The 25809-nt window shown below is 38.9% G+C and overlaps 1 protein-coding gene across 1 annotated transcript in view; it reads right to left on the bottom strand.

Annotated features, from left to right (window-relative positions):
- Positions 1 to 5211: 5211 nt before the first annotated feature.
- The window catches only part of LOC125229129 (protein O-mannosyl-transferase TMTC1-like), a 56473-nt gene continuing 35875 nt past the window's right edge, over positions 5212 to 25809 (bottom strand). Inside the window, exons 3-13 of the mRNA XM_048133909.1 lie at positions 14748 to 14879; positions 14204 to 14377; positions 13598 to 13787; positions 12944 to 13065; positions 12397 to 12555; positions 11687 to 11800; positions 9077 to 9220; positions 8501 to 8700; positions 7949 to 8099; positions 6566 to 6695; positions 5212 to 6042 (exon numbers count right to left, since the gene is read on the bottom strand). Coding sequence (XP_047989866.1) covers positions 5755 to 6042; positions 6566 to 6695; positions 7949 to 8099; positions 8501 to 8700; positions 9077 to 9220; positions 11687 to 11800; positions 12397 to 12555; positions 12944 to 13065; positions 13598 to 13787; positions 14204 to 14377; positions 14748 to 14879 — 1804 coding nt within the window. The 3' untranslated portion in view covers positions 5212 to 5754. The remainder of the gene's footprint in view (positions 6043 to 6565; positions 6696 to 7948; positions 8100 to 8500; positions 8701 to 9076; positions 9221 to 11686; positions 11801 to 12396; positions 12556 to 12943; positions 13066 to 13597; positions 13788 to 14203; positions 14378 to 14747; positions 14880 to 25809) is intronic.

The following is a 25809-nucleotide window of genomic DNA, read 5'->3' as shown; positions in this document are numbered from 1 at the left end:
AGTTCAACCACAGACTACTACGAAGATACTAGTTCAACTGATTAATTATTGATAAAAAACTACAATTTCATATTGCGCTACTCATTACGCCATTGTCTATAATTTAACTCCTAATGAGTTCACGACCATAAACAAATCAATCAGTAGGCCGTCACGCATGACTGTAGTGAAACTGCACAAATAGATTTATAACAATTACATTAAACTGTTATAATAATTCAATTGTATTCGTGCTTGACCTTATTGAGTTGCGAAAAGTTTGTTTTTTTGTGGATATTTTTATAACTTTGCGATTGGGTCATATTGGCAAAGGGCAAAAGAAATATAATAAAAAATAGGTAGATAAGTTATTTTTATATAATGACGATCTCCCATCTAGGATTGTGTTTACTTAAGTATTTAACCCTTTTCTAGGCCTCGCCAATCTAGAAAGTAAAGTAAACAAAATCCAATGTATGTAGGTATATCCTAAAAATAGTGATGTTTTGGCGATAGAATTTACAGCGAGCCACTTTTTGGAAAAGTGCAATCTAATTTGTTACGTTACGTTTAAGTAATTCCACTGTTTGTAAATGGCGTTGACAGGTATGTGGTTGATGAAATACTAAGGGTTAAGATATCAAATAAATACTACCTATACATCTGACCTTCTGTAAGTTTATTTAATTATATTTGTTAACTTTGCCACAAGCTTTGTGCAATTGCAATACAATACAAATATTCTTTATTGTTCACCAATATAACAAGATTACATAAAAAAACGCATAACTTTAATTAACATTGAATGTAATAAAACTGCAAATTATATTTAAACGTATTTATTGTATGTTAATCGAAATAAACACACTAAAAGCGTTGCGTGCATTTACCACATATCGTACAATAGTTTAAACTAACTATTTATTTACATACATTATTTACATTTATTAGTTACCTTACATACACTAACATATTGACAATTCTATTGGGTTGGTAAGAAAGTAATGAGCGAATCATAACCAATATTGTAATTTTTATTTAATTTATTATTTTAATTATTTATCAAAAATATAACGGCCTTCGTTATCTACTACTTGTCTCCATCGTTCTGGTAAAGAATGAATAGCATCGGCGAAGAAGTTCTTAGGTTTAGATTCAAAAAACTTAGCTATGTACCGTCGTAGATGGGCTTGATCATCGAACTTTTTTTCATTCAAGGCATTGCTTAGCGATCTGAACAATGCGTAATCCGTAGGTGCCAAGTCTGGAGAGTACGGTAGATGAGGTATCACTTTCCAACCTAGCTCCAATAGCTTTAGCCGAGTCACTTTTGCAATGTGTGGGCGAGCATTGTCGTGTAAGAAAAAAACTTTAGCATGCTGTGGACGATTCTGACAGATTTTTTGGTTTAAATTTTCAAGCTGATTACAGTATACTGATGCGGTAACAGTCATTCCACTTGGTAGGAGTTCCCAGTAAATAATACCATGAATATCCCACCAAACGGACAGCATAACTTTTTTCGGGTGAGGCTCTGTTTTTGGTGCCTCTATTCCCTTTTCGTTTGGAGCTAGCCACTGACGTTTGCGTGTGTGATTTATATATAAGACCCATTTTTCATCTCCAGTGATAAGATGGTCCAACCAGTTGAATGTGCGGCGAAAAGACAGAAGTTATATGCAGATATCGGCACGGCGGTTTAGTTGATCTCTATCAAGTTCGTGCGGTATCCAAACACTGTATTTGTAGTTTTTTCCCAACTTGTGTAAATGTGTTTCTATGGTGACATGAGAGCAGCCTAACTCGGTAGCAAGAGTACGACTCGTTAGCCTCGGATCTCCTTCAATTAAGGTTTTTAATTTGGCTACATCAATCTTCACCGGTCGACCAGACTTAGGTTGATCTGATAATGAAAAGTCGCCACTACGAAACCGCTGGAACCATCGTTTCGCCGTGGCCTCAGACACAACTTCAGGAGCAACACGCTGACATATATTACGCACTGCTTCGGCGGCTGAATGGCCAGACTGAAATTCATATAGTAAGCAATGCCTTACATGCACTTTTAATTCGTCCATTTTCTTCCTTATATTAGCTCGGCGACAGCTAGTGAATGACTGACGAGAAACTGTGCGACTTGCCCTTTATATACTTTCGACCATAGAAGATTCTAGAACTCTCTCAAAAATTTTATGTGGAATTCAATCGATCGCTCATTACTTTCTTACCAACCCAATAATTAAGTGACCTAAAGAAGATTGTCATAAATTCAAATTTAGCAATTGTGGGTACTTAATAATCTGTTGACATAAACGCACCCAAGGTATAAAATCTCCTGTCCTAAATCCGTGTCCGTATAGACGGATGTCGGATAAAGTCTAAGAAAAAAACCGGCCAAGAGCGTGTCGGGCCACGCTCAGTGTAGGGTTCCGTAGTTTTTCATATTTTTCTCAAAAACTACTGAACCTATCAAGTTCAAAATAATTTTCCTAGAAAGTCTTTATAAAGTTGTACTTTTGTGATTTTTTTCATATTTTTTAAACATATGGTTCAAAAGTTAGAGGGGGGGGGGACGCACTTTTTTTCCTTTAGGAGCGATTATTTCCGAAAATATTAACATTATCAAAAAACGATCATAGTAAACCCTAATTTATTTTTAAATACCTATCCAACAATATATCACACGTTGGGGTTGGAATGAAAAAAAATATCAGCCCCCACTTTACATGTAGGGGGGGTACCCTAATAAAACATTTTTTTCCATTTTTTATTTTTGCACTTTGTTGACGTGATTGATATACATATTGGTACCAAATTTCAGCTTTCTAGTGCTAACGGTTACTGAGATTATCCGCGGACGGACGGACGGACGGACGGACGGACGGACGGACGGACAGACAGACATGGCGAAACTATAAGGGTTCCTAGTTGACTACGGAACCCTAAAAACGTACCTCAAAGCCATAGAGAAAGAGGTATGGTGGCCTCTATGGCGTTACACCTTTGGGGAATGCTCGGCTAGATGGCGCTACAAAAAAATATAAATAAAATAATAATATTTGACATATAATATGGGCCAAATTGTCAAAACTGAGGTTAAAAAGTTTTAAGCCTGTGTCGAGAGCTGGCAGTCTATGCACTGTGATTACACATTTTTTTTTGGACAGTAACTCTCTATAATACTCGATTCTCTTTGATACAACTGTAAGGTCAATACGGCTGTCTGGTTCTCATTTGGCCTATTTGAACGATAATCAGTGTTTATTGAGAGTTCAATAAGTTTACCACTAATCGTAAGTAGCAAGATGCAAAAGTATTAACTCGCAAAACCACCAGTGTAATGAGTTAATCAGCCAAATGTGGCCAGACACATTTTAGCTTTTTCGCTCCTGTAGCGTCTTAAGGGAAAGTTTTCTTTTACCCCCAAATAAAGTTAAATTTGTCTTTAAATTATAGATTAATTATTAAAGTAAAGATAATAATTAGACAAACGTGTAGTGTAACAAACTATACATAATTTCCTTTCGTATATATTCTAGATTAAAATAAATAATTCCTGCGATCTCAAGTCATTTGAAAACCCAAACTCTTATTTTAATAAGTACCATTCATTTTGTAGCAGTCACAGGTATAAACTACTAATTATAGGTATTATACAGGGTAAGTGTCTTACTTTTCAATATTTTCATGATAAAATATGATAAAATTTATCACTGGATGCATTTACCCCAACCGACCCCAACTGACTTATTTATATCAATTCCAATATTTACAAAGCAATTTGCACAATTTTATTGAGCTGTATTTACATTAAAATACACTTATTGTTCATTTTCTAACTTTAAAATTCACTTTCAACTAAAAAAACCTACTAAATGTATCACTTCAGTTTGTCAAAGAAAAAATCACTGTATTAATATGTGTTTCAGTATATTGCGGCATTTTTATATCGAATTCGTTGTTCCTAGATAGTCGGGATTGATTTAAAATCGCATGCGATCTGTTGCAGCGTTTGTTATGTCCACGCCTTAATGACTGACAACGGTCTTCAAAATTAATAAAACTATAGATACCTAAGATACCTTAGCCTTAGGCTTTGTATTATAATATAAAAAATACATTGTTTTATTTACATTATAACACTGATTAAACATTTCATTTCTTTTTTATCGCACTCCTACAGTAAATGTGCAATTGCACGCAGGCGAAGAGGGAGTTATAGAAAAGTCGTTATTTCTAGAGAGTTATGAAACTTTTAGTACCGTATTTAACTTTTCTTTATACTGCAAGTGACAGAAGAGCTCAATATACTAAAAGGAGTCAGGCAAGGATGCATTTTGTCTCCAGCTCTGTTCAATCTATACTCAGAATTTATTTTTCGAGAAGCTTTAGATAACATCAACATTGGCGTGAAATCAAATGGAACCATAATAAATAACATAAGATATGCCGACGATACAGCTATCTTGGCGGAATCAAAGGAAGACCTTGAACACATACTAAATCTCTTAAACATCAAAGTAAAAGAATACGGCTTGAAGATGAATATTTCAAAAACAAAATTTATGTTGGTTAGCAAGAAAAAGAAACAGTGTGAACCAGTCAGAATTGACGGTGAGGACATAGATAGAGTAGAAAAATATAAATACCTAGGCTGCTGGGTTAACCAAGAATGGGACCCAAGCAAAGAAATTAAAATTAGAATAGAAATTGCCCGAAGCACATTTATGAAAATGAAGTCTTTTTTTCTTAAACAAAGATATAAAAAAATTAAGATGCCGAATGGTTAAATGCTATGTATTGTCAGTACTTCTGTATGGATCGGAGTGTTGGACTCTGTCCAAACAAATGTTAAAAAAACTTGATGCCTTCGAAATGTGGATATACTTATAGACGCATGCTTAAGATAACCTGGCAAGATAAAGTTACTAATCAAGAAGTACTAAAAAGAATGAAAAAGAAACAAGAATTAGTACTTACAATAATGAAAAGGAAAACAGCTTATTTTGGACATGTATATAGACATGACAAATACAAAATTGTTAAAGGCATAATAGAAGGAAAAATCGAAGGCAAAAGGGGCAGAGGAAAAAGAAAAATAACCTGGATGGATAACCTTAGGAGCTGGACGGGAATAGACGCTGCCATGCTAGGCAGAAAAACTGCAAATAGAGAGGAGTTCCGGACTGTGGTAGCCGACATCCGAAGAGGATATGGCACCTGAAGAAGAAGATATTGCAAGTGCGAAATAGACCGTTGTGCGTAACTCGGCGCGGAAGAATATTGCAAACTTTTCTTTAAATCGCTTCGGCATTTAACTACCCGCATGTGTAACTAGTTTTTAAATAAACCTTTGTACCTAAGGTATATTATGTCGAATGGCGCAATTTCATTAGTCGATAGGACCTGGAACGCGTGCCACAGGGCCCGCATGCGGGAAAATTAAAATAGTAACTTTCAGTGGTTGTTATCTTGCCTGCGGGGGGTCCAATGAAATTGCACCACTTTCATTGGTTGTTATCTCGCCTGCGGGACTCACTCCCCGTATGCTGCATACCGAACGAGTTAACTATAACGACCAATTAAATTGCACCATTTTCATTGGTTGTTATCTCGCCTGTGGGGACTCCCCCGTATGCTGTATAGGTACCGAACAAGTTGTCGACTAATGAAATTGTGCCAGAAGGGATATAAATGCCAATAAACTCATATACTTGCATAAAATATTTCATCCCAATTCAAATTTAATGTAAAACGTAATTAACTAAACTTATTTTAATAAGTCTTTATCAAATGGTCAGATACGAAAGGCGTGAACTCCGTATCTTTCATCTCTTTCTTTCTCAAGGAGCAGCTCTTTCTCCCCGTCTCACTCTTATTATGTATGGGTTTATACTGAGCAGGTATGGATACTTTTTTGGCACATTCTTTTTGGCAATTTTTGTCTTTGGCATTATTTAGTTTAGCTTCGTGGAGAAGTGTATTCAAATCTGCTTTTTTGTTGTGTTTTTCTTCAGGACTTCGTAGTTCTAGTCGACTGTAGTCTAGGCATGTAGATTTTGTCTGAAATAGAAATGAATATGTGGTTAATTTTGTTTCTTTTTAACTTGCGTAGATAAACTCTTCGTGATAATAAAGTGCGTGATAATTACTTATCTAGATAAGTAATATTGAATTTAAATATGTAATTTCAGTAAAACCTTGTGGAGAAAAAATGATAATGAAAATCAAATTGAAAATATTACTAGTCTCTTGAGAGCCAGTGTTTTATCAACGCTAAAGAAAATGGCGTCACTGCGCAGTTGTGACGCAATTTGCTGAGTCCGACGAAATCATGGTATAAACTATGAAATTACTAAGTATTCTGGTAAATTCTCGTTCTCGAGAACATTCTCAGAAGTTACCGAAACTTCTCATGAGAAAAGTTCTGCAACTTTGGAAACTTCTCGTTCGTGCATTGCTAGCTTATACTGAGCATCCTGGATATTTATGTGGCACATTTTTTGTCTTTGGCAATTTTTGTCTTTGGCGTTATTTAGCATCTTTCTCATCTTTGTTAAGGTAAACAGTAGGAAAACCTATTTACCTGATCTGGAGTGGTCCTAGGGCGTGCATATAACGCAGCACGGCCTTCCAACTCGCTGCGTAAACGCCACGCGCGCGTCCATAGCGCGCGGGCGTTCGCCGCACGCACGTCCCCGCGAGCGGTCTGCCATCTGAAAGAACCATAAAAGCACAATAAGTAGGTTGACTAATTAATAAGTAAAATATGCTGGGATTGAGAATTATTTATCAACATTAAGACGCTGACAATACCCAATGGCCTTGACGCTAGCGTACATAGTCTATTCGTATGAGAGTAAGTGAGAGCGCGATGTCACTAAAAGAGGGCGGCTAGGTACGAAAAGTGCGGAAAAATATTAAAATAAAATAAAAAGATGCATTATTTGTGCAATATGTTTCGTTAGTGTTTTAGTTAGATGTGTATATTTTTGTTATTGTAATAATAATTAAAGACAACTAAGTGAATAATTGAACGACATAGAACCGTTTAATGACTAACTCGAGACCAATCTTTGCAATTTTTTTCCATCGAGCCGATTTCATTAAATCGTGTATCGAGTACGGCTATGTTCGTTGAAATATAATGAATAATAACATATAATTGACTTGCCTTACTAAAACTAACAGTTTGTCTTAAAAAGCTGTGCAAATCACATCAATTTTGGACAATTGGTTGTTGTCAGCCCCTTAATGCGACCTAGATCATTGGAGCACCGAACAACATGCTTTGCCTTTGTGTCGGCAGCTCACGTATTTTGGGACATAGCTCCAACTAAGGGCTAACCATACGGCGTCGTAATGCAGCAAGAAAAATGTAAGCGTATTTAGATATGCGCATGGAAAGAAAGCGCTTAGAATATGTAAGGTGCATTAGGGTTGTTCCGAAAGTCGTCTAATTTCGAAAGTCGCATAAAAATCACCATTATTATTATTTCCATCATATCAAGATTCCCCTTTCGAAATTACCCGAGCATTTCTGTCATTCGGTATTACCCTAATGCACCTTACATGGTTATACACGTTCGAATACGAGACGTTCTTAAATCAAATGAGATTAGGTACGATACGAGGGCGTAAGAAAAGCGTCACTGTACGTGGGTATTGACGATTGCTGCGCTCGTGAATAAGTATTATGTCTTATGCTCTGGATTCAATAGCAGACTTTAAGGGTTTGTTACCTTAGGCTTATATTGACCGGGATATAGACCGTGATTACCTTTTTGATCTTTTTTTTATTTTTATCGAGCTCCCGATATTACGACGCAGTTGCATGCATCATGATCACGGAAAACTGAAGGCGGGTGGATGTCAAAGTTGCGTAAACAGCGCGCGATCTACCCTCCTTCGCGCGCGTCGGATGGGCTGTCCAATTGTTTTTTTTTCAATTGTTTTGGAGGTTAGTTACCTATTAATAAATTGCAGCGCCCTCGCCCACTGGCCCTCCTGCCGCAGCACTAGACACGCCGCCCTGAGGGCTGCCACACCTCGCCGGTCTCCGGTCTCGAGAGAGAGCCGCAAGGCTGTTGTGTAGTACTGCAGAGAGAGGGGTAGGAGACCTGAAAATGTATACGTTTGGTTTTAAAGATCTATAGCGAAAAGACAATGCAGATATAGAAATGAAAAAGAAAATATTTTAGGAGATTTCATATAGGTCGCTTTGAATAATAAATTAAATAAAAAATAAAACTCGCATCAGTCTAATAATACGGCAAGCGACCGTTTACTTCACAGAATTGACACAAAACAACATACAGTTGAGGACTGCCAAGCAAACCAACTGAGTATGAACATTTCAATTTTCACTTATGTACCACCGCCTTTATACCACTTAACTGCAGCAACTTTGTCTAAGGTAACGTTTCTGATCTTCACGTTACACGAGAGACTCCCCGCTTCTGGTCTTCATTTATCAGCTGGAGCAGCTCCAGGTGGGCCTGGCTGCAATACAATTACCCACCTCTGCCTTTATACCAGTTCCCATACAGCACATAGTGCTCCCAATTCCTCGGCTCCAACTCCAGCAGCTTGTTCAAGACTCCCCGCTTCTGGTCTTCATTCTTCAGCTGGAGCAGCTCCAGGTGAGCCTGCACGAAGTGAGGCTCCAGAGTTATGCAGCGTTCTATCATTTTAAGGGCGTCGGCGAGACGGTTTTTCTTCCTGAAATTATAGAAATAGTTAAAGGTCAATGTGGGGAACCTTATGCATGCCAGGTTGTTAGTTGGGAAGACTGTCATATGGAGAAAAATACGAATAAGTTTTTGTAATTTTCTCAGACATAAGTGATAAGTAGTCAAAAGGAGAGCTTTGTAAGCGTTAAAAGGGACGAAAGAGCTCATATCTCGTAATGTAGTTTGTAATTGTGGATCGACAAAGTCAGACCAAACTAAATTAGCAACGATTTTGATAACCTTGCCGTAGGGTAATGTAAATCACATACTTTCACCGAAGTTTGATTGAATATACCTACATTTTCACGGGCTAGGCTGTACACTCGCTTTGGCTTGGTATGACTCTAAGGTAATGATCTAAGTACCTGTACAGTTTCCCAAGATTATAATGTGCATTGACATGGTCCCTATTGTATTTGAGCGCCTGTAGAAAGTGGTGCTCGGCCCGGCCGGACGCAATGACCAGGGTGCCTAGGTTGTTGTGCGCGCTGGCGTAGCTAGGCCATAACCTGGAAACAAAAGTAGAAAATATGTTAGCAAAATCAAAATCAAAATCAAAATATTTATTCAGCAAATAGGCCACAGGGGCACTTTTACACGTCACATTCGTCGTCATTTTAACATAATTTTATATTTGAATAGCCATAGTGCAACTGTAAATTAGGTCGAACAAGAAAACGGAACTGCAAGAAATAGTTTACAAATTAGTGTAAAGGGAGCCAAGATTTTTGGTAATTTTATCAGTACACAGATAGAAAATATCTCTTCAACCAAAGAAACCTATTTGAACCAAGAGATATCCAGTTTCCCATATCAGGAAGATTTTAATTACTTGATATAAAACATAAAATGTCTCGATGTTTATTACTTGCACTAACCATTTTATATCTTAACATGATTAGCAAAACAATCTTTTTTTAAAAACTTAATCATTTATTCCAAGAGCGTAAACGTTTTGTTCAGTGATAATTATTACTCAGAAGCAAATCAGCAAGTTCTTAAAAACAAGTATAATATTTTTTGGTTCTAAGTAATAAAATTGTTGTATTAAGAGTTATGACGGTTTTCGGTTTTATAAGAGTTATGCATAATTAAAGTAAAAGTTAATGTTTCTTGGGGTGAAACAATTAGTTACTTACACCAAATATATATACATTTTTCATTTTAAAAGTTCTGACGGTATTAGATGAAGATTTACATGTTTGAAGTTAGATTTAATGTTTCTTGGGGTGAAACAGTAAGTATCTTAAACCAAATATACTTACTTCTTGGATGTAATTTATCTTATTTCATTTAAAATATATAATTTCTTGAAATTAAATTTTATATTTCTTAGATTGAGTAATTAATGTTTGTAGCGGGGGTGCGCGCGGGGAGAGAAGGGAAAGCCGAAATGACGTGAGAGGTGTGTATTATGTTCAATAACCCGTACGTTACAAGCTTATAACTCAGAACGAAGACGAGTTCCCCAGCCAGTTAGAGAGAGAGAGAGAACTGGAGCGGAAGCACGTTTAGGATAGTCCTCAATAATAGCGCGTAGTTCCCAGAGGGAAGCAGGGGGCTATTATGTCGGAATTTGTATTCCTATGATTCGATACATATCAAGTTCCAACCGGCGAGCCTAACCAAATCGGGAAAAATCTTAACACCGCGATGTACGAATTCTATGGGCTGGGGTCAGCGCCATCTAGCGGGTTTTTTGGTAACTAAACCGGTGTCGCCGCTCGGCGCGCGAACTAAATCTTGAAGCAAAACTTTATTATTTTTCGATCTAAACGTGTTGATTCTCAAATGGAACTTGTAGGCATTAAATCAAGAATTTGTGATATGAAGCCAAGAATGTAATAAATCTTGACCTAAGTCCGTGTTGATTTTTTATTTAAAACCTGCTCGAATTATGAATGAAGTCTATAAGCATCAAACCAAGAATTATTATAATCAAGCCAAGATTGTTCTAAATCTTGAAGTAAAACCTTGATATTTTTTGATTTGAACTTGTTGATTCTCAAATGGAGCTTGTAGACATTAAATCAAGAATTTGTGACACAAAGCCAAGAACTTAATAAATCTTGACATAAATCTGTGTTATATTTGTTTAAAGTTATTCTGGAACTTTGAATGGAGTTGCAAAGCATCAAATCAAGAACTATTAAAATCAAGCCAAGATTGAACTAAATCTTGACGTAAAACCGTGTATTTTTTTTATTTAAACTTTTATGTCTTGACTGTAGAACGTAAAAGTTAAATTAAGAAATTATGATTTCCTATTAAAAACGCAGAATTCTTGTAGTTAAATTGTGGTGAATCTTCTTTTAACAGGTTTTTATTTTTGCTTTGATAAAGGTTACTTGAACCAAAGACGTTTTTTAAGAACTAGCATATTCATACTAAAACGGTGTAATATTTTGTTGCAAATAAATACTTCCTTGATTCAAATCTGTCCTATTTGTTGTACCAAATGTATATAAAGTTACGTCTGAACAATTTTGATTCTTCTTTGAAAAAGGAATATCCCTTTAGGTTAAGACCATGTTATTAGATGAAGAATTATATTATTCCTTTTAAATAACAGTGTTTGAGAGAGTTTTCCGTCTTAAATTAAAATATCTTTTCTATCTGTGTAATGTAATGCCTTAGAAGTAACTAGTTTTTAAGCTTATCTCAGGCCTATATATAACATAATTATGAGTTTTGAATGATTCACGGTTATTTTTATTAGACTTATATTGACCGGGATATAATGTAATCACGGTCTATATCCCGGTCAATATAAGTCTATATATAACATATTCAGAAACTTATGGAAATGTTCTGAGACAGGATTGAGTCCTTGAGTATGAAATTGTTGCCTACTTTTCATAATGTTTCTGTTTTATTGTAGGTACCTATTGTTTTATTTTATTGAGTTGTAAATAAATAATATTGTCATAAGTATTTAATCGTATTCGTAATGTTTGGAGCAAAGCGGAACTTACTTCAATGCTTCCTTGTAGTGTTTGATAGCATTTTCTTGCTGTTCCATGTCTTTCAAAAAGTTTGCAAAGTTGTAGTGCAGCTTTGCATTGTGGGGCAGCACTGCCAAGTCCGCCCTGAAAAATATCACGATGACAGTTACAATTTTGGATAATATGTGCGAATTAACGAACATGACCATTGATAATTTTGGATTTATTTTCCGAATCAGAATCAGTTGGGCTATTTGAGCGCTGAGAGCTTCCTCTCATCGAGGGTCAAGAAGCATCAGACTTCATTATGTGTTTGTGGCTTTACTGAACTAACATGCAAGGTATTGACGCAACAGGATTACACGGATTCATTCTGGGGTGCGCAATTGGATACCTTGCTCACCGGTTTGGAACCCATAGTCACCATCAACAACACAATACTTACGTGCTCGATTTACTATTTTAAGTAACTAGGACTTGGTATTCATAAACCCTGGTTTCCTTATGATTCCATCGATTTAACTTCGTGGATCCCTAGCCAATTTTTGTGATATTGAATATGTAACTGTTTATTCCAATAAAAGTTTGAAACCTTATGTACCTACTCGTACGAGTACGCCAGGACTCAGGAGGCTAATATAATATACGATTCACAGTATGGTAACAGAAAATGAACTGATCGTCCACACTGACGATGGACTAATCTAACTAGTACAGAACAATTATGAAAGAGTACCTACCTCAGTAGAGTTTCTCTGGTCCTCCAATCTTGATTCCTAAGTATAGTCCTTGCTGCGAAGCTGGCAGCCAGTACAGCTGTTCCAACAACCAGCAGACGGCGGTTGGTGCGATGCCAGAGGAGTTGGATGCCGTAGGCTGTGAGGATCACTGAGCCCACGCTGAAATAAGAAGATTCAATTAAAATTAAACGCACAAACAAACAAAAACATCCGAGGGGTGAGTGGTGAAACCCGATAATTCGAAATGATTTTTCATTGAAATTCGTACTACTTATGTGCCATTTACACAACGTTCTTATTTCAACGAAAACATAACCATCGGGTTTTTGCTATCAAGCCATACATTCTATATTCAAGTTTATTCTCCAATGATTGATAAATTATTATTATAAATAAAAAGGTAAATTTACACGACATTATTTGGCTAGACAAGGTGTTGGACTTTGATATCAGAGTTCCGTTTATAATCATCATGATATTTAGTTCTTTTCTCCTTCTAGCGGCTTATCTATCACCATAACCTAAATGATGAATGATAAATAAATACCTTGGCAAATACAGCACTCTCTCTGCAACCACGAAGCCCACAGTCACCAGCAGGTTCGATGCTGGAAGGTACGGAATCACCAGCAGCATCAGACCCACCGCCGCTGGGGTGTGTCTTTGGAACTGGAAACAGGAAAATAGTTCTTAATTTAACCGAAAATTGCTGGGATATGAAGTTCTATTTTGACTAATAGCGTAACGTCGTTCAGCTAGATGACATCACCATAGACAGTGTAAAAAATGCCTTTTGTAACCAATTGTGACAAGACAACGTTTTCCATGATTTTACATTTAAAAAAGTGGCAAATACAACCGCAAGCCAGACAAACTGATGTCGCACTAATGATGCTTGGCGCTTGACTCACTTATTTGCGAGCTATTAAACCAAAATATACTAAATGACACGATATCACTGTCGTCCTAAGTTCTGTTCAGGAAAGTTCAAAAATGACAGAATATCTTACCTCCAAATCTATCCAGCATCTCTTTAAGACCGTGCTATCTGCACAACCAGTGCAGAAAGCGTAAGAACCTAGGGTCCCAAGCACTGCCAGTCGTGGCTGAGGGTCATCGGGTAGAGGAGCAGCCACCAGATGAAGGCTGATATTATTGGTCATCCCATCTTAATCGGATTCAAAAATATCTAGTGTCTTACCTCCAAATCTATCCAGCACCTATAAGACAGTGCTATCAGCACCACCAATGCAGCGACAGTAAGAATGTTCCTAGGGTCCCACGCGCTGGTGACGAGTGGCACGGAACCCATCTGCCAGTCATGGCTGAGGGTCCACGGGCAAAGGAGTAGCCACCAGTTGAAGGCGGCTAGGTAGCAGAAAGTCATCAACCTGTAAATTGGGAAATTTACGATGAGGAAATGCACAAAGGTATATTTTTGCAAACAGAATTTTTTGGTAGATACTCTCAGACTAAAAGAGTTGCATATTTTAATCGGTAATAGCTGAAAATAAGGAGCGATAAAATCTTATGAGTAAATACCATCCAAAGTTAGATTTTTTTGAGACAGATTTTGTCTGGATAGATTTACAAAAGCAACGCTGGGCTGATTCCCAGCAGAATCATCATGCTAACGCATTACTAAGGAAACTAGACAGAATATTATTAACCAGACCAGGAATGAAGGACAAAAATGTTGGTGGATTGTCCTGTGGAGAACGCAGGTTGTGGAGTAATCCGGTTCATCGCCAGAAACACAGTATGAACTATGTAGGATGCAATAAGAATTGATAGAACAGGTCAGTACCTGACCAGAAATGATGGATGGAACGCTGGCGGGTTGTCCTGTGGTGAGAAGGCTGGCAGTGAGCCCTGCAGCAGTGCAACTCTGGCCGTTGCTAGAAGAACTAGTCCAGCCAACGCGATGCTGATACGGGCGCATGCGTCGCCTTTCCAGCGCCATTTCACCATGAGAGAACACCTGGAATTAGGAATGGAACGTTTGAGGATAATTTCTTTTAATGAGGATATTTTCCTTAGTTGATGACAGCTTGTATCATAATTCACATGGTGATCGTGGAAAATTCCAGGTTTTTTACACGATCAATTAATCAAGTCAAAACAGCTATAAAATTTGGACGTCTGTCGGCTAGAATCACGTTCAACCTGCTGATGGTACTGACTCGGTAATAACTCTGGTGGTAGAAGTAAGCTAGATGTTGAAATAAGTGATCCGATGGCCTGATGGTGGTATCTAAAAGCTAGAGAATTTTGAAATTGTGATTCTTCAGGTGTTCTTCAACAATGAATGATGCTATGATATTTAAGGTAGTAATGGTATGTGATTTTACCGGGCTCCAGGCCAGCTTTTGTACAGGTCCAGCACGATGTTGACCAGAAGCGCGGTGAGGCCAGTTTCCTTTGCTAGCATGCTCAGAGCAGCCAAAACCACACTCCACAAGGCTCGCTGGCGGTTCGAGCATCTGGAATGAAACAGAACAATGTTTGAAACAAGAGTTCCGATATTCTGAATTAGAGTAAGGACACTGACAGCTGCTTAGAGGAATCTTTTGATTTGCGAATATTTCAATTGTCTCCTAGCCTAGTTGATTGATAGTGAGCATTCCTATAAAACTAGACGTTGAGGTCCTAATAAAAGGTTTTTTTATAAATTGCGTGTTAATTTACAGATAATTATACTTATTTTGTACTTTTAGGTATTTCATCATCATCAGCCCACTGCAGTCCACTGCTGGACATAGGCCTTAGGTTTAGGTATTTAAAAGAACATAAAAAAATACATTGTAAATTTTCGGGTAGTTACATTCCAAAATTTTCGGTTAACCAACCAAATACAAAAACCCAAGCGGGTTTATCACTGACTTCACTGAGCAACTGTCTTATCTAAATGGCTACCTAATGATTCTCCGAGAAATTTTTAGCCGATTATTGATTCGCCGACAACGATTCGCCGAATTCCATTTCGCAGAATAATCAAATTATCGCTGTCACTTTTGGTCGACTAACGTTACGTAGAATCTTGGTTCGCATACAGTTCAGTTCGCTTCTGTGCAAATTATCCGAACTATTATTGGACAATTTTCATTTGGCCGAGTGATATTTTCGTTTAGGCCACGTTTAGTCGAATAACGTTTTACATTTTATACACCGTTAAAATATTTTCGAATAAAGTGACAGTTTTGTTGACTGTAGAAACATAAATAAATAAATATTTTAAGAATATCTTACACGGTACCACATTTTAAGGTACTTACAGGAAGACAATTGCGACGGCAATTTTCAACCAGTCCAAGTTTTTTCATATTATACACTATTATTTGACCTATAAGCTAGTATGTCCACAGAACAGCCAGTGGAAACTATTTAATAGTGCAAATAATGTAAAACTCGGAAATAAATCGAGTAAATTGTCCCCCAGTCGTAATTGCCCCGCTGAACCTTACCCATATTTAAAGTCACTTACGGATCGGACAGAACGGACATCAAGCATGCAGGCAGGAATTAGTTTTTCAGTGGTTTTTCACCTCACCCATGCGAAAAGGGTGCTGTGTTCACCTAAAAAAAATATCAAACGATCACTCGACCTATTGTGTTTCGGCCAATTTATTGTCGGCCAATTTTTACAATTACTAAATGATTATTCGACGAAAAGTAAATCGGCGTATAAATTTTCTGCTTACTGAATCAGTGTACGAATGAATATTATGCGTAATGAAATTCTTCCAATCGTTATTCGGCCAAAGATGACGTCGGCGAATCGTTGTCGGCGTACCGAAAATCGGCGTATTTTATTTCGGAATATCAATCGGGCACCTATCTAAATATATAAAAGAAGAAGCTGACTGACTGACTGACATATCAACGCACAGCCGAAACCGCTGGTCCTAGAGATTTCAAATTTGGCACGTAGGTTCCTTATATAGTGTAGAGGAGCACTAAGAAAGGATTTTTCAAAATTCACCTCCTAAGGGGGTCAAATGGGGGTTCAAAGTTTGTATGGGGAAACAAGATTAGTTTGACTATTTTATTCGAAACTTCACAGGAAGATTCCTTAAGACATATGACTGAATACGTGTTTCAGGTTTTTTGAAAATTTAACCCCTAAAAGGGTGAAAAGGGGGTGATAAAGTCAAAAAATCAATATGGGTATCGTTTTTATGGTTTATCGGGTCGCTGATCACGATAAATACAACGTTTTTAAAATCTAACGAGGCGGAAGTGAAATACCTTCTCCCCTGTTGTGGTGCAATGGGGTTTAAATATCAAAATAAATATATAAAAGAAGAAGCTGACTGACTGACTGACATATCAACGCACAGCCGAAACCGCTGGTCCTAGAGATTTCAAATTTGGCACGTAGGTTCCTTATATAGTGTAGAGGAGCACTAAGAAAGGATTTTTCAAAATTCACCTCCTAAGGGGGTCAAATGGGGGTTCAAAGTTTGTATGGGGAAACAAGATTAGTTTGACTATTTTATTCGAAACTTCACAGGAAGATTCCTTAAGACATATGACTGAATACGTGTTTCAGGTTTTTTGAAAATTTAACCCCTAAAAGGGTGAAAAGGGGGTGATAAAGTCAAAAAATCAATATGGGTATCGTTTTTATGGTTTATCGGGTCGCTGATCACGATAAATACAACGTTTTTAAAATCTAACGAGGCGGAAGTGAAATACCTTCTCCCCTGTTGTGGTGCAATGGGGTTTAAATATCAAAAAAATATATAAAAGAAGATATTGACTGACTGACTGACATATCAACACACAGCCGAAACCGCTGGTCCTAGAGATTTCAAATTTGACACGTAGGTTCCTTATATGGTGTAGAGGAGCACTAAGAAAGGATTTTCCAAAATTCACCTCCTAGGGGGTCAAATGGGGGTTCAAAGTTTGTATGGGGAAACAAGATTAGTTTGACTATTTTATTCGAAACTTCACAGGAAGATTCCTTAAGACATATGACTGAATACGTGTTTCAGGTTTTTTGAAAATTTAACCCCTAAAAGGGTGAAAAGGGGGTGATACAGTCAAAAAATCAATATGGGTATCGTTTTTATGGTTTATCGGGTCGCTGATCACGATAAATACAATGTTTTTAAAATCTAACGAGGCGGAAGTGAAATACCTTCTCCCCTGTTGTGGTGCAATGGGGTTTAAATATATAAAAGAAGATATTGACTGACTGATTGATATATCAACACACAGCCGAAACCGCTGGTCCTAGAGATTTCAAATTTGGCACATAGGTTCCTTATATGGCGTAGAGGAGCACTAAGAAAGGATCTTTCAAAATTCTCCTCTTAAAAGGGTGAAATGGGGGTTCAAAGTTTGTATGGGGAAACAAGATTAGTTTGACTATTTTATTTGAAACTTCACAGGAGGATTCCTAAAGACATATTATGACTAAGTAAATACATGTTTCAGGTTTTTTGAAAATTTGACCCCTAAAGGGGTGCAAAGGGGGTAAAGTCAAAAACACAATATGGGTATCGTTTTTATGGTTTATCGGGTCGCTGATCACGATAAATACAACGATTTTAAAATCTAATGAGGTAGAAAAGAAATTTTCTCCCCTGTTGTTGTGCAATGGGGTTAAAATATCCAAAATAGCCATAAGTATAGGTTTAGTTTTTATCTTTACTTCTGGTTCAAGAGATTTCAAATTGACACGGAAGTTCCTTAGAGGAGCACTAAGAAAGGATTTTTCAAAGTTCACCTCCTAGCATGATAATTTGACAGGGGCAAGGACAGGGACAGGGACAGGGACAGGGACGGGGACGGGAACGGGATAGGGTTAGGGATAGGGATAAGGATAGGGATAGGGATAGGGATTGGGATAGGGATAGGGATAGAAATAGGGATAAAAATAGGGGACGGGGACGGGGATAGGGATAGGGGAGGGACGGGGACAGAGACGGAACGGGGACGGGGACAAAGATAGAGATAGGGACGGGGACAAAGATAGAGATAGGGACGGGGATAAGAATAGGGATTGGGGTCGGAATAATCGGTCGGCAATCGATATCTAGGCAGTGTAAAATGCAGGTGGCTCAGTGGGAAGGTATTAGTAAGTAGGCATCGGCGAGTATCCTGCATCCGTAATAACTATTACATTCAATGTGCTGTAAGAAGATCGTTGTTTGCTTGCCTTTTATATGTTTACGTTTGCAATAAGTATAAGCAAAATGGAAAAAAATGTAAGCGATAATGCAAGGAAGTACTTTTTACCCTACCGACCATAGCGTCGAGATACTGGCTATGTGGGTTGTATTTTAATGTACCATGCCATAGCTGTTAATAAAAAGTACCATTTCTTTGACTTAAATAAATTCATTGAGCGCTTCATGCTAGCTCCACGGAAGGTATTTTTGCCAAAGAAATTATTTGTATATTTAGTGGAGTTATTGGCCTTCAATATTGAGCCAAATAGATGTAATAGTGTTTGTGTGAGAAATCTAGCAGACTTCAAATATAATAGGACTCACCTGATGTGGTTCTGAATGCCAGCTTCCAGGGGGCCCCCAATCCTTCGATATTTTAGACATATGTCCACAGGCTGTGTGGCACGTAGAAATCTCCTTGTGATTCGTGGCTGCAGCGTATTTTATAATAATTATAGGCTCAAGCTTCCGAGGAGCGAGCTAGCGGCGGTTAGGTTCAGTTTTGAAGAAGTGTGTATGGTAACACTGAGCTTCAGTGTTGCTCGCTTTGATAAAAGCGTTCTGTTTTAGGTTTGTCCCGTTTTGAAATCTGCTATTCGACTAAGTTTTAATCGATTTAAAATTAAGACATAAAAAAAATGTAATACTTGTGCGTACTCATAAAAATACGGAACATATACCGCCGACCATAAAATAATGCGTTATTTTATCTAAAAACTAGGAAAAACTATGCTAACTTAGGGCTAAAACATGTAATGCTCTACCTAAGTAATGCCTATTCAACAGGCAAAGGGCAGACCTTAACGACAGGTCGCTTAGTAAGAGTATTACCGATGCGTACAGTTACGACTCTGGTAATACCGTCGGCGCCGGGATGCAATTGATGCACGCGCGCGAGACGCCATTGCAATGGTGGTAGTGTGTTATCTATCAACACGACTACAGAACCCTCTCGAAGGGATGTGTTAGTGTTGTCGTGGAACCATTTACCTCTTGGTTGTAGCTGGTGTAAATATTCTACGCTCCAGCGTTTCCAGAAATGTTGAACGGCTTGTTGAATAACCTGCCATCTCGCGAGGCGGTTTGGATTGTCGTTAGACAAGTCAAATTCAGGTAAAGACGTTAATGGTTCCCCGATGAGGAAATGTCCAGGAGTAAGGGGTAATGGATCAGTGGGATCATTACTAAGTTGACACAGGGGTCTTGAGTTCAAGACGGCTTCAATTTGACAAAGTAGAGTGTTAAATTCGTCCTGTGTAAGTTTCAGTGTGCCTATGACACGATGTAAGTGTCGTTTCAGACTACCTACGGCTCGTTCGACGAGGCCGGCAAAGTGCGACGCATACGGAGGGTTAAATTGCCAGGTGATTTGCATGTTAGTCAGCTGGTCATTTATAGTAGTCTGATTGGACTCGTTTCGTAGAAACGTATAGAGTTCAGACAGATACCTGTCACAACCTACGAAGTTCCGTCCGCAATCGGAACGAATAGTTTTACAATGCCCGCGTCGGGATATGAACCTACGCAATGCGTTTAGAAAGGATTCGGTTGATAAATCAGGGACTAGCTCCAAATGGGTTGCCTTCGTCGATTGGCAAACGAATACACACACGTATGCTTTGAAAATTTTCGCGTTGCGAAGTTTACTTGATTTAAGGAAGAAGTGTCCCGCGAAATCAACTGATGTGTTTAAGAAGGGACGAAGTGAACGAACTCTAGTAGTAGGCAATTGAGCCATTGACGGCTGTGGCGCAACAGGTCGAGCGCGAATACATGATATACAGCGTCGCGTACGCATACGTACGGCATCGCGAGCACACAGGATCCAGTAGGTCTGTGCGAGGGCAAACTGCAAAGTTTGAGGTCCCACATGTAACTGTGTTTTATGATAGAAATCTATAAGCAGATTTGTAAAATGATGTTTCTTAGGAAGCAGAATCTGATGTTTGGCATCATACGGTACATTAGCCCGATTTATTCTACCGCCGACCCTGAGGAGTCCGGCATCGTCCAAGAAAGGCTTCAGTTTTTGAAGACGTTTGGTACATCGGTCGTCGTCTTTGAGACGAGAGATGTCTTCAGGAAAGGAATCACTTTGGACAAGTGATATTATTCGACTGAGAGCTTGTTTCGTCTCAGGAACAGTTACGTATTTAGTCGTAGGATTCTCATTTTTACGACATTTGTTTATGAATCGTAATACATAAGCAGTGACGCGTAGTAACCTTGGAAACGATGAGAATCGCTCAATGAACTCTAAGCTATTAGGTTCATTGATTTGAGTGAGAAGAACATGCTTACGACGTTCTTCGTCAGTGTGGCATATGACGTTAGTCTTAGGCCACTCAGACTCATCTTTGCTGAGCCAAGCAGGTCCCGTAAACCATAATTGATGGTTCAACTGAGATGGGAGAACACCACGAGACGCGGGGTCTGCGGGGTTATCTGCGGACTGAACGTGGTGCCACTGTGAGGCAGGCACGTTGCTTGTTGTCTCCGCTATGCGGTTAGACACGTATGTCCGCCATTTGTCTGGAGACGAACGCAGCCAGGCAAGAGTTATAGTGGAATCGGACCAAGCGTAGATTTGGTCGAACGATATTCTACTGCTGTAAGCAGTGAGGACCTTTTTTATCAATTTTGATAAGAGATGAGCTCCGCATAGCTCTAATCGAGGTATTGTTAGGCGTTTCAGAGGCGCAACTTTAGTTTTACCTATGAGTAGGTGTGTGCTAATAGCACCGTTTGGATCGACAACACGAATGTAGACGCAGGCAGCATATGCCTTTTCAGATGCGTCTGAAAAGCCATGAAGTGACACTTGATGTGTGCTGGGAAGCACATGACGAGGTAACGCGATGTCTTGTAATAACGGCAGTTCGTCGATGAACCGAAACCACAAGTCGCTGATATTCTGTGGAGGAACAGCATCCCATCCTGAGCCTGATGCCCATAGAAGTTGGATTAAATGCTTTACGAAAACAGTCACTGGACTGAGAAACCCGAGAGGATCGTAAATCTTAGCGATTTCCGCTAACATTATACGTTTCGTACATTTGCGTGAGCCGTTAGCTACTTTATCCGTTTGGTAGGTAAAAGTATCAGATTTAGGATTCCATTTAAGCCCTAAGACCTTGACCGAAGTGTCAGTATCAAGTGCTGACAAAATAAGAGCATCATCATGATTGGAAGCATCATCGTTTAGATGCGACAGAAACTCGGAACTATTACTGGTCCATTTGCGGAGTTCGAACGTCCCTGCTTTACAAATGGAGGTCAGCTGATGCTGAAGAGTGAGAGCATCTTCAACCGTATCAGCTCCAGTAACGACGTCATCAACGAATACTTCGTTGAGAAGTACTTGCGAGGCAAGTGGAAAGTTAGCAGCTTCATCAATTGCTAATTGACGAAGTGTGCGTAAGGCCAGAAATGGCGCGGAAGCAACGCCGAATGTGACAGAGCACATACGATATTCCTTGACAGGATCGTGGGGAGAAAATCTCCAAAGAATCCGATGGAAGTCTCGGTGTTCTTTACACAGACCGATGTAGCGATACATCATTTTGAGATCAGCCGTAAAAACGACTTTGTGAAGTCTATACCTCAGAAGAATATCAGAAATGTCTTGATGTAATTTCTGACCAGTGAGGAGATTATCGTTTAGAGAACGACCAGACGTAGTCTTGCATGACGCATCGTAAACGATACGATATTTCGTAGTAGTAGAAGACTTAACGATAATATGATGAGGCAGGTAGTAGGGAGGAGTGCCAGGACTCGCTAAGTCGCTGACTGGTTCCATATGTCCCAAGTCTAAATATTCTTGGATACATTTATTATAGTTCTCACGTAAGGCAGGGTCGCGAGACAGGCGTGCCTCTAGTTTAGTTAAACGTGAGAGAGCTATAGCACGAGAATCGCCCAAAGGCGGAGCGTTTTCCTTGAAAGGTAGGGAAACTGTATATTTCCCATTTTCATCTCGTGTGTGAGTTTCGACGAAAATCGACTCACAGCGCAACTCATCTTTCGTAAGATGTGGGTAATCTGGTATGGATTCCAATTCCCAGAATCGTTGAAGTTTCGTGTCAAGTTGACAAGTGGTCAAATTGACACTAAGGCTTTTCATACTGTCATATGAAATTCTACCACCTATCACATAGCCAAAAACAGTGTTGATGGCTACGGGTGTGCCCGGAGGACCTATAATATTATCTTGTAGCAGTATGCTATCCAGATGATCATTTCCCAGTATCAGTTCAACAGGTCGCGTAGAGCGCAGTTCTGGGTCCGCTAAATTAAGATTTTGTAGGTGTTCGAACCTCTGTATATTCCCAATTGATTGAGGAATATTAGCAGTGTAGCGTGTAAGGCTCGGTAGAATAAAAGCTTCGATTTGAAGTTTAGGTTCGGGTTTGTTGTGGGGTGTAACCTCGCACAACACGTAACCACGAGGATGAACATCGCCAGCAATGCTGGTGAGCGTAGTGCCAGTCACAGAGTACCGTGGCAGGCCAAGACGCTGGACGCACGACTCAGAAATGAGCGTGGTCTGCGCTCCTTGATCCACAAGGGCGCGAACGGACCGCGGCGTGTAAGGCCCCTGGTTCAGGGGTCGTAAATTTACAAGCGCAGTCGTGAGTAAGACTGTACAGTTCTTACCAGAAGGTTGCCCCGTAGCTCCATGTAATGGAGTGGGCGTGGAGGTTTCCGCTACTGAGCGTAACTCAGGGGAAGAAGGTGACTCCGTAGTCAGTAAGACGTTTGGAGTAGGCATGTCTTCATGTAATGAAGAGTGGTGCTTTTGAGCGCAAACGCGGCAAGCATGGCGCGACTTGCAGTCATTAGGCTCGTGGCCAGAAAATAAACAATTGGTACAAAGTTTATTTTGTTCTACGAAATGTTTTCGTTCATTTAAAGTGAGCAAATTAAACTTCTCACATTTATATATAGGATGTGAATTATCCTTACAATATACGCATTTAAATTTATTTAAATAATCCGTTGCACTAGTAGCATGTACACTCATAGTACGCGAATTACGCGCAAACGACGAATTCGTATTTCGCGGCGCATTATATTGCACGTCAGAGTGCGATCGAGTAAGCGACATTGCTTGTTTCCCCGCCATCGCATGGCGTGATGACGTCACCGCCGCCGGGCGGGCCGAGCCGGCCGCTCCGCCAGCGGCAGCGAGCGAGGGCGCCGCGCGCGACGCGGGCCCCGCGGAGGTACTTAACGTACGCGCGGACGCGGTCATCACTTCGGATGCCGCCAATTCCTTATCGAGAAAATCGAGTAATTCAGACACGTTAGGAATGTCATTTGAAGTTTTTAATGATAATTCAAAACGTCTACGAATATTAGGTGTAATTTTGCGTAGCAAAATATTTAAAAGTACAAAACTCCAGTCGTCAACTGGCAGCCCTAAAGATTTCAAGGCCGTTATGTTTTCATGATAGCAATTCATTAAGTTACGTAAACTTAATTGTACATTTTTCTCATTTACCGATTCACCGTCGAAAATATTATCGAAATGTTTTGTTGAAATAATTCGCTTATTTTCATAACGCGAAATTAAGACCTGTAAGGCATTTTCATAATTCACGTCCGTAACAGGAATAGATTTGATAAGATTATACGGTTCATCTTTTAAAAACAATAACAAATACCTAAAACGTTCGACATTTGATAAAGTTGTATTCTCATGAACAAGTGATTTAAATAAATCATAAAACGCATTCCATTCAGTCAAAACACCTGTGAATGTTTGCAGTGATAAGCGCGGTAAACGAATATGTGATTGCTGAGATTGCTGAGTGCAGCAACTCGCATGTGACACCCCACTAAATCCGCCGCAGACGGACGTAAGGCTTTGTTTACGCTCTTCTTTAAACGTATCTAAGGCAACTTGAACCTTAAAGTACAAGGAATCAAATTGATTTCTCACAGCTAAATTATCATCGCGGTTGAATGACTCATTCTTTGCCGATAACTTTTCAATTTTCGTTTGAACTTGGAAAAATGATTTTTTAATTGCCGCTAATTCTTTAACTCGAACTCGAAATTCGGCCACATTATCTGAACAGTCTACAATTTTTTGAATATTATTAATTGCTAAATCGCGTTCGAAAGTTAATTGTTCAATCTCCATTGCAGTCATTTGATTATTGTACTGTGAGAAATAATAAAGTTGTCACGAAATAAAATATGACTAAACTTGTAAATATGTTGTTTATGTTAAGTATTAAGATCTCTAAAATGGCTAGGTACTAGCACAATGTTAGTTAGTTAGTTAGTAAAATGTGTAATAATATAATTTGTCGCAAATTGAAAGTAAGTAAATTACAAAGATAAGATTTCCGGTCGGTAGAACCCGAGCAACAGAAATTTGAACCCTGTGCCGTACGTAATACGAGCGACAGTTTTACTCGATACTGTATTGTGACAGCACCGATTAACTTGGTTTTCTGATACGTTATATCAGAACCTTAAATTACAATTTAGTACGCAAATACTAAATGCAATATAGTGTACGTTGTACAAAATGAAAGAAAGGAATTGCGACAAAATATATTTTAATTAGACCTAGGTATGCAATGGGCGATTCGACGCGCGCACACCTACCGCCCGCTCGACGGAAATATAAACGAATGTAATTTCGCAAAAAATGCTCAAAACCCTATGAAACTATATATAATTAGAATCGTCTCGTTGAGATCTAACTATACGTATCGGTATTTTTAGGAAATATCGTCCGACGCGATCGGAAACTCGATATTTGTATTTGTAAGTGGAGGTAGATTCTCGCTAACTTACGGAACAAGGAAATTGGAAATTTTACTACAAGTTCGCACAAATATCACAAGAAAATTAATAAAATGCCAGATACCAGAGTGATATCCGGCTCGAAAACTAATTATGTGTGAGAAATCTAGCAGACTTCAAATATAATAGGACTCACCTGATGTGGTTCTGAATGCCAGCTTCCAGGGGGCCCCCAATCCTTCGATATTTTAGACATATGTCCACAGGCTGTGTGGCACGTAGAAATCTCCTTGTGATTCGTGGCTGCAGCGTATTTTATAATAATTATAGGCTCAAGCTTCCGAGGAGCGAGCTAGCGGCGGTTAGGTTCAGTTTTGAAGAAGTGTGTATGGTAACACTGAGCTTCAGTGTTGCTCGCTTTGATAAAAGCGTTCTGTTTTAGGTTTGTCCCGTTTTGAAATCTGCT

The sequence above is a fragment of the Leguminivora glycinivorella genome, chromosome 8 (genome assembly GCF_023078275.1).
Source record: "Leguminivora glycinivorella isolate SPB_JAAS2020 chromosome 8, LegGlyc_1.1, whole genome shotgun sequence".
NCBI classification, from domain to species: domain Eukaryota; kingdom Metazoa; phylum Arthropoda; class Insecta; order Lepidoptera; family Tortricidae; genus Leguminivora; species Leguminivora glycinivorella.
The sequence above is the reverse complement of the archived record's forward strand: the minus strand, read 5'-3'. Positions and strand labels throughout refer to the sequence as shown.